General features: G+C 39.1%; 1 protein-coding gene across 1 annotated transcript in view; it reads right to left on the reverse strand.

The window, feature by feature from the left end:
- Window positions 1-295: 295 nt before the first annotated feature.
- Window positions 296-14,689, reverse strand: part of LOC140187998 (calcium/calmodulin-dependent protein kinase type IV-like) — a 148,884-nt gene continuing 134,490 nt past the window's right edge. The window contains exons 9-11 of the mRNA XM_072243866.1: window positions 8,321-8,447; window positions 6,397-6,549; window positions 296-4,707 (exon numbers count right to left, since the gene is read on the reverse strand). Of these exons, the coding sequence (XP_072099967.1) occupies window positions 4,561-4,707; window positions 6,397-6,549; window positions 8,321-8,447 (427 nt within the window). The 3' untranslated portion in view covers window positions 296-4,560. The remainder of the gene's footprint in view (window positions 4,708-6,396; window positions 6,550-8,320; window positions 8,448-14,689) is intronic.

The raw sequence follows: 14,689 nt of genomic DNA on the forward strand, positions 1-14,689 counted from the left end.
ATCCCTTCATGATGTAAAGACAGGTGGCTATTTTTGGCATTGCAATAAAACTCAGTTACTCCTGGCACCTGTTCAAGCACAAACTGTTTGCTAGCTCTATATATCAGGAGAGATTGGCTGATACAGCACACTTGTGCTTATTATTCTATGAACAGTTGTATCAGATATGCATTTACAATCGTACTTCAATGTTAATCCATCCTCAGGCAAGTGTTACACGAGTGTTTTATATAAAGGCAATTGCCAACAAATTCAGAGAATCTGGAGTCATAAATGATCTAATTTTGTAGTTTTTATTTATGATTATAGATAACATAATAACGTTTGTAGCTGCTTTCATACTTCTGTAGCTTACAGCCATGGATGAGCTCCTGATTCATGCACCAAAACAAGAAACACACACCAATATCTGGCATCCCTTGATATTCCATTTAATGAGTGCAGATAGGCAGCCAGCATGGCGGTAGAATAAAAAGTTACTTCAGAGAAAGGTGGTCAATGCAATAAAAATGACATCAAATGCAATAGAATGCCCCAAAAAATATTTCAAGCACATTAAAAATCTTGCAATTTGCACAAATCAATGTAAAACAGCAAATTTTCAGCTGCATATATGTGTTATGGATTTGTAACAGTACTGTTTCATCATCAAGGTGCTGCTTCCGACTAAATTAAACAGAGTTACTACAAGATATAATCAACTGCATACTGACTAAAGAAGATTGCATTAAAAAGATTGCTGTACACAAGATACATATATCTTCTACGTAATACTGCTGGAAAGTCTTGAGTAAAAGCCTGGCCAAAATAGTCTTCTCACACACAAGTAATGCATAGTGCCATATGGATCATTCTCAGTTAAAAAGCCATTTCATTGATTATAAATATGCATAACATATCAAAACTTAAATTTGTTGATAGAAGTCCTTTGAAGACCTGTAAATAATTTGGAATTAATACTACATTGTCTGACTGATGTATTTTTATGTCGTACTTTATGTGGCACAATAATAGAGAATGACCAATTTGACAAAATTATATTAAAGCATTATTACACTAATTTAATCTTGCCTTACAGCTTAAAATGCAACAACTAATATATTTAGAAAATCAATTTCTAAAGCATTGGCAGTTTATCCAGTTAAGAAGAAAAACAATTGGAATCATTTTTGTGATAACCAAAGGCTTAGTTCTGGAATTTGTAAAGCAAACAACATATAAAAATGAACATTTTCACCTTTTAATAATATCTACTAATACAAGATGGTGTGGAGTTTTGGTAATTATTTACATAAACTATCTGTTTTTGCATAAGAGGCATATACTGTTAAAGAGAAGCACATCTTGTGGAATTTCCGTATTTTCAAATAAGTGAGAAATTCTGTGGGATTTCCTCTCTTCATCTGCTGTATTCCAAGGAGCGAATGTAGAAATTCGGTAAAATCACAGAGTAATTGAGAATATTTTGGATTATTTTGCAAATGAATACAGAATGTTTCCCCTTAGGTCAAACACAAGCTTCTTCTAAAGCTTTCAAGACCTCAATTATATCTGTGAGTATTTTCAGCCTGAGGTTTTAATGGCTTTGATGTGCTTTGTGACATTTATAGAAATGCATCTTGCTGTTCACCACCTGATTTTCGGAATGTGAAAAATATACTCTTCAGACTGCTGGCGTTTTAGGACATCAGATATGTTACCAAGTTGTAATCTTTGAACTTTTAACATTTTAAGGCAAATATTTGAGCTGAGTTTCCACCAGTGCAATGAATATGCGTTGGCACATTCACTGAATACACAAGGAACACCTACATTGTAGCCCAAGAGTGCATGTAGCATTGATTCCTGCTATTCCAGCCATTTCATCAGTGTTAATAAGAAGGTCAACATGTAAGAGGGAAATACTCTCTCATTTCTCCTTCTCTGACTCATACGAACATTGTATCTGTAAACGATAGAGTGTAAGTTGTATATGGTATTATTTATGTCTAACTGAAACAGTCTAACAGAATAACCTAACTAAAATACATGACATTTCACAAGCCTTCATAACAAATTTCTAACATATTGTCCAGATCAAGGAATGATGACTTAATGATCAATTTGAACACAATGAGAACAATAAATATTCATGGCAGACAAAATATGCAAAAATAGTTAAATTTCAATGATGCACAAGGTGGAACAGATTTTTGAGTTGTGAGCTTATTTGTATTTATTGATGTAGATTGGAAATATTCTTAAATCTACGGGGCATTAAATTAGGGATCTGACCTATAGTTGGACTTCATGTTTTTATTAGACCATCAGTTTTAACAATTGTTATACTTCCTGTGATTTGAGTTAATTTAAATCTACTTGTATTAAATTGTCTTAAAATTTAAGGCATTTTAAGAAGTCAAAAAAAAATCAAAGTCAAGGCTTAGCTGTCTCATACACAAAGTAATTTCTCTTGAATTGAGATTAATGATGAAAAGAAGCCTGATAAAACGTTCCAGCAACATAATATCAATCTAACCACTTACCAAATATTGTCAACTGAAGTGAGAAAATTGTATTCATGCTGGTCAGTCAGCATCCAAAAGTCACATACTGTTGATGAAGTTTATAATATGTTATGAATTAAGATCATAATCAGTTTGAAATATGATTTGGGTTTAAATTACAACATGTTTGATAAAGTCAAATGGGTCAAGCCCTAATCTTCAAAGAATCTGTGCTTTTAAAAGCAAAATGTTGAAAGAAAAAAATCGAGAGTTTGACCAACTCTTCCAAAGGGAAATATTTTTGTCATGTGGCTGTTCATATAGTTAATCAAGTAATTCATTGATTTTTGAAAATTTTACTTACAGTATAATGTGGTATGCATTATCAATTTATTAAACTTTTTTTTTGTTGTAACAAATAGTGTGTCAGTTCATAGAAATACACGACACTAGAATGCCCACACTGTACTGTAGTTGTTTAGCCTTTCTGATTTATAAAGTTTCCCTTTAACCATTTACAGGAATATGTTCCTTTTGTAAATTGATGAATAACTTCACATATTGGTCAGATGAATGAGTTGCTTACATACGTATTCCAAAAGCTCGAGAAATACTTTCACCTCTAATGTTGGATTGCACTTATGAATTGGGCACAATAGGTGGCTAAGAGAAGCAACTTAACTGGTACAGGAACCATGCCAATAAAATATTTTTGATTGATGTCTGAATGAGCCAGTCCTAGACATTTGGAAGAAGAGGAGAAATCAAAATGAAGCTTTCAGAATTTTCTATTCCAAAATAAGTTTGAAATAGTTAGGGGTAGATCAACTTTTTCAGGTAGGTATAATAACTATAATGATGGAAAAACAATATTAGAAAAGCAAAGTACTGTAAAATACTGCTGGAATCTTTTTAGTAATGCTGATCGGTAAATTGGAGGTTCACTCGATGTTACTAAGTTAGAAAAAAGACAAATTAATGTTAATACCATATCAGTAATATGATATTTGCCTTTAATGTAAAAATAAAGCCAGACTGCTATTTAATAACTGACTCTAACCTATTAGCATACTTATCAGCCTGTAGTTCAGAAGACAGGAGAAAAGAATATTGGCATGTGCGATACTGCAGAATACGATACACACCAGAGGACTTAGCGTCACAATCCCTGGGCCATGCTAGTTATATAAATAGATATTGAACTGTACAACATACTCCTGATAGGACACAGGTTTTGCTTTCAGAACTGACAAGGAATGCTGAACCTGAGAGAATAGGGAAGACCTGGTATCTTCAAAGGCCTATTTTCCTCTTTCGTGTTTGGGTTAATCTGCGATATTTTCAACAATCTTTGTTTTTTATTCCAGACGTCCATTTTTACTATTATCTATTTTATCAACTTGTAGTTAAGTTATGATTAAAATAGTATAAATTACATTTAACAATATTTGCTTGTACAACTATTGATCTAGTCTGCATTCACACCAATTGATCTGTTCAGTCAAAGCCTTCGGGCCAATTTGACCCAGTAAACATCACCACTGAAAGGAGTTGTATTAGTTTTGCAGCAAAGCCCTTTCCTCCTTCTTTGTTTTAATCACCTAAATTAATGAGTTCCATTTACCTCCAGGGCAAAATCTTTATTATTAAAAATATTTGAGTGGATATTACATCCAATAAATAGACTGTAAGATGGTTGGATACTAAAACTGCAGTCATCTTATATTTAAGTATTATACTTTTGTAGATCTATATTGAGTACTACAGCATAAAATACTATAAATATATACACATCTTCACTCATGATTTGAAAATCTGCCATATTCATTCTACTAGAGCAGGGGTTCCTAACCTGGGGTCCACGAACCCCTCAGTTAATGGTAAGAGTCCATGGCATAAAAAAAGGTTAGAAACCCCTCTACTAGAGGAAGATGCAGAACACTTTTTACAGATTTTTTTTGCAAAATACGCCATTGCTATTGATTCAGAGTACTGCTCCAATGAACCTTGCCAGTATTCTTTCCATAACTTCCAGCGAGGGAGACAGTCCATGGAAGGAACGCCGAGAGCCTTGCTATAAATTTTGCCCATTTTCCTTTTCAGGACTTTGATCTTGAACAGAACTGGAATTGTGTCTTCCTTTGGTGCTCTCGTGATTGTTATGGCTATGGTTGCTTGCATTTCCTAGTCGGCTTGAGGCTACAACAGCCTTGACAGCTGCCTGCAAAAACATGAAAGAATAGATACAGATTCAGTTTAACATTTCACCTGAAAGGCAACACCTTCAGCAGCATTATATTTCTCAGTTTTGCATGGGGGGGGGGGTTGGAGTTTAATGTTCCTTTGATATTTGCACAATTTGTTTGCTTTTTGATTGGGAGGGGGTTGGGATTGCTGCTCTTGTTGCATTCTGCATGATTTGTTTTCTGTGTATGGGGGGTGTTGATGTTCTTGTCTATTGCATGATTTGTTTTTATTTGCGTGAGGGAAGGGGATTTGGGGCTTGGGGGTTTGATGTCCTTGTTGCTGCTTGTGCAATTTGTTTTTGTTTTTTTGCACGGGTTGAGGTTTGATGTTCCTGATGCCACTTGTGCAATTTGTTTGGTTTTTGTTTGCTTGAAGAGGGGCAGATTTGTGGTTTGATGTTCTTGTTGCCCTTTGAGCAATTTGTTTTTTTTGCACATAGGGAAGGGGTTGATGTTTTTCTTTGAACGACTTTTGAATGATGTTTTCTTTGTTTTGTGGCTGCCTGGAGAAGATGGATCTCAGTGTTGTATCCTGTCTACATATTTTGATAATAAGTGTACCTTGAGCCTATGGAGTAGGATTTGACTGCCCGATCTTCTGGTTTAGAGGAGAGAGTGCTCCCATCTGAGCCATCTTTGACACTTGATGGTGCAATTCACTCCCACCAAAAGCAGTAGATAATAAATTAGTAATTCAAATCTGAGATGGATGTTTGCCAAAGGATTTAAATCAGATCAAATCGTTGCTGGCAAATGTATTTAGGATACAGAAATTTGTAATGGAATCAGTTCTGGGACTGATGGGATTCACTTGTGGGTTGATATGCTAATATAATAGAAACTGAATAGCGCCCTAGAAGTGTATTGAACTCCAGGCATACAGCAGGCAAGTGGAAGTTCTGACCAAGAGCCTGCTCCTGCAAAATTTATTATCCAAAAAAGTCGTGATTGATTTGCTACCATGCTTCAGATCTCCAGCCTGAACTTTTTGGTCTTCAGAATATTTCAGTTCAAAACCAACTCTCTCTGCTTATTTTAATTTTATTTAGAGATACGGCCAGGAACAGGCCCTTCTGGGCCAATGAGCTGTGCTCCTCAGCAACCCACCTACTTAACACTAGCCTAGTCACAGGGCAATTTACAATGACTAATTCACCCATGAACCAGTCTTTGTGTGGGAGGAAGCCAGAGCACCCGGAGGAAACCCATGCAGTCTTGGGGAGAACGTACAAACTTCTCACACATGGCGCCAGAATTGAGCTCGGAACTCTGACGCCCCCGAGCTGTCACAATGTCATGCTATCTGCTGTGCCACGCTGGTGCCCTGGGGCTTCCTCTGTCTCACCTTCAGTTGTGAGGCAAAAGGTGGATTCAATGCAGTACCATGGATTGTGAGTGAATGTTCCTCAAATGGCACGAAGAATAGCCACAGGTGTGGAAGCACAGTGTTAGCACTTCAAACAAGAACAGTAATGGAACGCTACAAATGATGAGACTATGAGACAGTCTGTGTGTGTGTGTGTGTGTTTATCTACAGAAGTAGGTAAGTAGAATTTTTTTTAAAGCAGAAATTAAAAGTTCCTTTAAAATCCCGGGATGGATGAGTTCACCTAAACTTTACTCAAAGTGTAATTGATCGCCAAATTTCTTGTGTATTTACTCACTTTAAGCTTGCGCCTTGCATTAAATTCTTGCATTTTCTTCTGTGCATTGTCCATGTGAGCAATATTGGCTGCCTTTCCAGTCACCCAGGGGTGTTGGAGGGCCTGTTGGACAGTCAGACGCTTCTGTGGATCTTGGACTATCAGTTTTCTTACCTGTGTGTAAAGATCGAGGAGCTCAGATTCCACAACATACTTGATCATAACCCTTTATAACAAGCTGAGCAATAAAGATGTTCATTATATTGTTTACCTGATCACTCATTGAACGTACACTCAGAGGCCACTTTATTAGGGACACCCGCTCATTCATGTAACTATCTAATCAGCCAATCATGTGGCAGCAATTCAATGCATTAAAGCATGTAGACATGGTCAAGAGGTTCAGTTGTTGTTTAGACTAAACACTAGAATGGGGAAGAAATGTGATTTAAGTGACTTTGACCATGGTGCCAGATGGGGTGGTTTGAGTATCTCAGAAACTGCTGATCTCTAGGGATTTTAGTGCACATCAGCCCCTTGCGTTCACAGAGAATGGTGCAAGAAATGAAACTGTTCCCTGGGCGAAAGTGCCTCCTTAATGAGAGCGGTCCGAGGAGAATGGCCAGATTGGCTCACGTGACAATAACTCAAATAACTATGCATTATGAGAATGGTGTGCAGAAGAGCATCTCTGAATGCACAACACGTCAAACCTTGAAGTGGATGGGCTACAGCAGCTGAAGACCACAAGTACACACTCAGTAGCCACTTTATTAGGCACAGAAGGTGCCTAATAAAGTGCCCACTGAGTGTACAATCCTTTTTCACTGTGCTGCAGCTTATTAATATTTTTATTCAGTGGAAGTGGAAGAAATAGAATAATCTCCAAAACTGAGTAATACAGCCTAAGAGTTGGAGAGATTCAAAATAATTCAATGGTAAAACAGTTGTATGTTTTGAGTAGTGAATTTCAGCGTTCTTATATTGAGGAGGACATAACTCGTTGAGTGTACTAATCTTATAAGTAAACACTCTGGCAATTGAACAAATTCAGTGTTTAGAGACTTTGAGTTTTCATTAAAGCCAGTTCAATATCATCCAAGCAAGATTAATTTATGCTGCTCTCCAACACACTTCCTGTAAAATCAGTCCAACTAGCAAATTATTAGGGAATTTTCAGATGCAAATCTCCTTCAGAGCAGATCCAAGCTCTTTCATTGCGTTACAACAAACAATCTGTTGGAGGGGCTCAGCAGCACAGGATGGCAGGGTTCTGATGCAGAGTTTCACCCTGGAATGTCAGCAGTTCCTTCCCCCACCCCAAGATACTGCCTGACCTGCTGACTTCCTCTAGCTCGGGGGGGGGGGGGAGGGTTCCTTTTTCATGTCATGGACCAATACTAGAGGTCCAGATTGAGAACCCCTGCTCTAGCAGATAGTTTGTTGCTCCAGACTCCAGCTTCTGCAGTCTCTCTTTAAACACAAACGATTCTGCAGATGCTGGAAATCTTGATGAGCAAGCACAAGATACCAGATGAACTCAGCAGGTCGGGCAGCATCTATGAAAAGGAGCCGATGTTCTGGGATGGGATCTTTTGTCTCCTTCTTCATTGTTTTACACTGAATTATACTGTATACCATCATGCGTTCTGATGATCCTGCCCACAAAACTGCAATCAAATTGGCTGTAATGATGATATTCTACTAATAGTACTGTCTTCAGCCTTTCAAAAAGGCTTCAATTAAACCCTTTTTAGGTGCAAGGGCATCGATCACCTTATAAAAGCTTTTAAATACAAACTACTTTGCAGATGGATAACAATGAATGAATGAATGCTTCTGAGTAGTTTTAAAAGATTCTCAGTCGCTAAAAGATACACGGCCCTGTAATATATTAAAAGATTCACCACTCTACATTGGTTTCTCAGATCCCTGCAATACTTACCAAATCTTTTGCATTTAGGGACACATCATCCCACCAGGGGGAGACAAACTCATAGTCACAGTTCAAGATCCTGCTGTACATATACTGGTCACCGCGGGCGTCAAAAAATGGTTCAAATCCACAGAGTCTAGAAAAGAAAGCAAAAGGTCAGGCAGTATTTCAATACAAAGTGCAATCAAAAGGCAAATGTAGTCATTGATGCAAGAGATCTGCTATAATTCACAAAACAGGGATGGATTCATGATCTTTCATCAGAAGTTAAAAATCGGAATCAGACTCAGGCTTATCATCACTGATATATGTCATGAAATTTGCTCTGTGGCAGCAGTACAGTGCAGTATATAAGAAATTACCATCGGCTACATTATGAAAGATAAAAATTAACTCAACAGTGGAAAAAGAGAGTTTGTGTTCAGAAATCTGAAGGCGGAGGGGAAGAAGCTGTTCCTAAAACAATGAGTGTGTGTCTTCAGGCTCCTGCACCTCTGCCCCGATGGTCATAATGAGAAGACAGTATGTCTTGGACGGTGAGGGTCCCTACCTTTTTAAGATGTCCTCAATGGCTAGTGCCCATGGCTGAGTCTACAACCCTCAGCAGCTTCATTTGATTCTGTATGTTTGCAGCTCCATACCAGACGGGAATACAACCAATTAGAATACCTTCCATAGTACAACTGTAGAAATTTGCTGGGGGCTTTAGTGAAGAAATCTCTGTCCAATTATCATCAACATATCACCTGCAGTACCAGGAGTCCAACACACTTGACCATTGCTACAATACCATCAGAAATGCCTAGACCACATTTTGGGAAATCTGATCATCTGGTTGTTCTACCTGCAAACAGGCAGAAGCTAAAGAGCAAGATTCCAGAAGTAAGGACCACAAAAGGGGTGGTCACAGGAGGCCGAGGAGTGCTTATGGGATTGCTTCGAGTCGGTGGGCTGGGCCACATTCAAGGACTCATTAAAAGCTCTGAACGAATATGCCGAGGTTGTTATGAACTTTTTAAGGTCAGTCATGGACGAGTGTGTCCCCACAAAATCATTCAGTCTTCTGCAATCAAAAGCCCTTGATGAATCAAGAGATCCGCAGTCTTCTGAGGACCAGATCAATGGTGTTCAGATTTGGTGGTCAAGTAACATACAAAAGTTCCAGGTATGACCTCTGGAAAATAATCTCATGTGCGAACTGGCAATTCTGGACCAAACTTGAATCACTGAAGGATGCTCGACAGCTGTGGCAGGGCTTCAATGCCATCACCTTCTACAAAGTAAAACCAAGTGACATAGGTGACAACAAGGTTTCGCGCCTAGATGATCTCTCCAATGACCCTGTGATTTCAGCCTCTGAGGCTGATGTGAGAGCATCCTTCACAGGAGGGTGAACCCATGGAAAGTATCTGGTTTGGATGGGGTACCTAGCCAAGTATTGAAGATCTGTGTTTATCAACTGGCTGGAGTGCTCACTGATATCTTTAACCTCTCACTTCAGCATTCTGAGGTACCCACCTGCTTCAAGCAGGCTTCAATTATACTGATGCCAAAGAAGAACAGTTTGGTGATGAAACGTATCAACTCCTTTTGGAGGCGCAACTTGGATCCACTCCTATTTGCCTACTGTCATAACGGATCAACAGCAGATGCCATTTCATTGGCTCTTCACTCAATCCTGGAACATCTGGACAGTGAAGGTGCATACATATGTACTTTGATAATAAGTTTACTTCGAGATTTTGAACTTTGAACAAACCAAATTTCCTCAAACTCCTTATGAAGTATAGCCACTGGTGTGGCTTCTGCAAGATTGCATCAATATGGTGGGCCCAAGATAGATCCTCCGAGATTTTGACACCCAGGAGACTGAAGCTGTTCGCCCTTTTCACTGCTGACCCTCGATAAGGACTGTTTTATGTTTTCAAACATCCTCTTTCTGAAGTCTCCAATCAATTCCTTACGGATGTTGAGTGCAAGGTTGATTTAGCGACACCATTCAAACAGCCGACCTATCTCACTCTTGAGATCACCAACTGAGATTCTGCTATCAATAGCTGTGCCATCGGCAAATTTATGGACTGCTTTTGAGCTGGGCCAAGCCACACTATAATGGATTAAAAGTTAAAAGGAAAGATTTCACACAGGTTGGGACTGCTTTCTCAGGAGCAAAGAATGCTAAGGGAATCTGAAGGGCAAGGTTTTCACAGAGAGCGGTGGGTATTTGAAACGAGCTGAAGAGATGGGTATAAATAGGAGGAGATACAAATCGGAGAAGACACACAATCAGTATTTTCCGAACAGCTTCTTCCCCTCTGCTATCAGATTTCTGACAGACAATGAACTAAACCATGAACAATACCTCATTACATTTGCTTTCTTTTGCACTACTTCTGTAATTAAAAACAATATATATTTCTTATTGTAATTTATAGCATTTTTATGTATTGCACTCTACTAATCCCACAAAACAACAAATTTAATGACCTATGCCAGTGATATTAAATCTGATTCTGAAGCCGTCCAGTCTGGGCAAAGTTCCCATAAATCATTTCAGCATCCTCACGAGTTTAATCACACATATTCCTGTAATTGTGGCGACTGGAAATGCATCAACTGCTCCAAATGTGACCTAACTGACGATTCATCAATGGTGGCCCAGACTGAACAGGATGCGCCAAAGCTACTTGGCTTGTCTGGAGGAAAAGGGGCTGAAGAAGAAGTAACTATTGCTATTTTTGGCTTAATTACATTATGAAATAAAATTGCTGTAAAGTAAATCTTATAAGGATTTTGATAAAGTGCATTCACTTTCAGGTTGATTACATACTTCTTGCAACAGTACAGTTGAAATGGTTAGCTTTAGAGTGCATAGCAATTCCACAGTGCCCTTCACATCCACTTCAATGAATTCAATTTTTTTGAAGATTGGAAGTCCCTTCTCTTCTCTTCAGACCATCACTCCTACTGGGGCATAGGCGTCTGACAGCTGCTCGCCACAATCCTCTATCCTGGGCCAGTCTTTCAAGTTTGTCCTCGGGTATAGCCCATCTTCAAAGATCCTTCCTCTCCCAGGATTGAGGTCTGTGGAGCTTCTGTTGGCATTTCTGTAGCTCTGCGGTTTAAGGGGTGGGGTTGCTAGCCCTAGCCCTATGCTCAACCCCAGCCGGGCTTGCGACTATCCATGATGGAGATGAAGTTTGGACCATCCTTTCCTAATTCAAAGACTTCTTTATGCAGAGAGTGGTGAGTGAATTGAATCCCCTGCCAGGAGTGGTGGTAGAGGTATAGATATTAAGGGCGTTTTAAAAAATCATAGATAGGTATATGGATGATAGAAAAATGGAGGGCTATATAGGAGGGAAGGGTTAGATTGATCTTAGAGTGGGTTAAAAGATAGCCCAACATTGTGGGCCAAAGGGCCAGTATGATACTGTTGTGTTCTGTGCTCTACATTCTAAGATTAAGGTCCCTCTGGTGTTGCAAATATTGCCAAGGACATAGGAGGGTTTTCTTTAAAACTGCTCCCTGAAATCCTTTCTACCCTCCTAAAAGGTTAGTCCGGCCTTTTGGGTTAAATCAGATTGCTGCAACGTCAGTAAATGGAGATCTGTAAGGGGTGTAACGGTGGCGTATCGGTTACTGCAGTGCTTTACAGCGCCAGTAATCAGGAATCACGGTTCAATTCCCGCCGCTGTCTGAAAGGAGTTTGTACAATTTCCCTGTGACTGTGACTGTTTCCTCTGGGTGCTCTGGTTTCCTCCCACATTGCCAAGAAGTATGGGTTTGAGTCAGTAAGTTGTGGGCATGCGACATTGGCACTGGAAGTGTGGTGACTCTTGTGGGCTGCTCCCAGCACACCCCTGGACTGTGTTGGTCATTGACACAAAGAATGCATTTCACTGTATGCTTTGATGTTTCAATGTACAAGTGACAAATCTCTTTTCATCTCAAATTGCATTTCCAATGTGCACAATTCAGCCCAAGCAGAGTCTCCACTGTCCATTGACTGGAGGAGGGTTGAGCACAGCTTAGTCCAGACTTTTCAGTGCAAGTAATTCCTGTGCACCAAGCAATGTAGCTCAGAACATCACGATCAGGTTTAATATCACCAGCATATGTTGTGAAATGTGTTAATTCTGCGGCAGCAGTACAATGCAATACAGCAGCATTTTCCATCTTTTATTTTTAGCCTAACACCCCCCAAAGCACCTTTATACTTGTCAACACCTCTCTCAGGCACATTATACTTTCCGCGTGCACAACCCCGCCCCCCGCCGCATAGTGTGAAAACATGTCTCCTATATGCCAGCATGAGAAAAACTAGCTTACACAATACGCAGGTGCTGTACAGCAGCTTCAAAATCAACGTGATTCTTGAGTTTGATGGTTTTTAGCGAGAGTTGAAATATTTGAATCAAGTTGTGACAGCAAAAGTCTTAAGTCCCCACACCTAACAATGCCCAAGTGGTTCTGTGTTTTGCGAGTATGTGGTTCACTGCAGTGAAGCCTCTTTCAACAAAGTAGGAGGATGGAAATACAATGAAGAGCAGTTTGGCTCTTCTCCAAAAACCAGGAAACTTTGAGTGACAGTGTAGACAAATACCAAAAAAGCTGACATTATTGAAAAGCATTTTTGCTTCTTCATCATTTTGAATTTCAATAATTTCTTCTTGCGAGCTCAGTTCCTGTTCTTCCACGTTGCAAAGAAATGGGTTAATTACCCAGTCCGGAATTTCCAGATTGTTCAAATCTTTGAATCAATTCTGAAAATCCTTCTTCAGTGACTTCAAGCGTTGGCAGTACTCTTGCAAATCACCGTCTGTGAAAGAGAATGCCACACTTTCCATGCAGGATAACTCTCGGAACAGTTTTCTCCCAATGTTTTGCTTAAGTATATTCCCAATGTTCCGATAAAAGTGGACACTGCACTTTTTACCTGGATTAAATCAAAATTCTCACCCTGCAGTTTCATATTTAGAATGTTCATTTTGTCATACAAATCGGCTAGGTATCCCACATCTCCATGTAAAATTTCAATCTTCTTTCCCAAGTTCTTGTTGACTTTGAGCAAAAATTCAACCACAGTGTCAAAAAGATCAAAGAAATGTTTTAAGCAGCAGCCTTTTGACAGCCAATGTATTTCAGTGCGAAGAACCAAGCATTCAAACTCTTCATCATTATCTTGACATAACTGGTGAAATATTCTGCTATTTAAAGGATGATCTTTAATTTTGCAGATATTACAAGAGTCATGCTTGAAAAAAGTCACTGGCTGAGGTCTCTCGCAGCAAGATGTTAACAATGAATTATACAATGAATTGCAAACAGACTTGGAATTTGTTTTTTCATAAATGCCACTAAACCAGAATGGCGACCTGTCATATATAGTGCTCCATCTGTTGCACAAGATATCATGTTCCTAATCAGAATACTTTGATCCTCAATATGCATTTTGAGCTCATCACAGATTGATTCTCTGTTGATATTTGTTTTTAACTTTTTACATAAGAGAATCTCTTCATAAGGTTTTTCATTTTTGATAAACTGTACACATGCCATTAGCAATGCCTTGTTGTCTTGCACAGTTGACTCATCCAGTTGTATCCCAAAGTTTGTAGCTCTGTGCATAGTTGATACTCAATGTCTTCACTCATTTCATCAACACGCTGAGTTATTACTCAGAAAAATTGATTTTGGAATACTGGTATCCATTTTGAGAACAGCAGGTATAATTAATCTTTCACCAATTGTATGAGATTTTCCACACTTTGCTAACATATTGTAAATGTTATAAGAGGCAATGAGACCACTATCAAGGTCATTTTTAGCTTTCTTGGCATATGACTCAAGTGTGCAACACTTTTCAAATGCTCCTTTCATTTTCTGGAACTGAGTAATACCGTAAGTAGCCTTTTCAGGGTGTCTTTTACAGAAGTGTTCCTGCAATCTCGATGGTTTCATGGCTTCATTAGACAGTACAGTACTAAAAACAAGACACATGGGGCGCCGTTGATCTGACAGAAACAGAATAAAACCATACTCCAGGTATGTAACATTGTATTGACGTGCTTTCTGTAGTTTCTGTTTCTCAGCAGGATTGGAATTCAAGGCTTCACTGCCTTCAGACTCATAGAGATTGCGCTGTACATATTTATGGGACTAAATCAAAATAAAATATGAACGCAAACTGGGAATGCCTATCCGATGTTGATGACAGCAGTGAGTTGTCACGGATGGAACAATAGCAGAGGCACGCAGAGGAACAGCGAGGTGAAGATGAAGACGATCACAACATCAAGAAGTTACGTTGACAAGGATTCAATTTGGAATCTGAATGTTAGTCGGGATAGAGCTGGTGTTCAGCAAGCTGCTTTT

Source organism: Mobula birostris, chromosome 26 (assembly GCF_030028105.1).
Source record: "Mobula birostris isolate sMobBir1 chromosome 26, sMobBir1.hap1, whole genome shotgun sequence".
NCBI lineage: Eukaryota > Metazoa > Chordata > Chondrichthyes > Myliobatiformes > Myliobatidae > Mobula > Mobula birostris.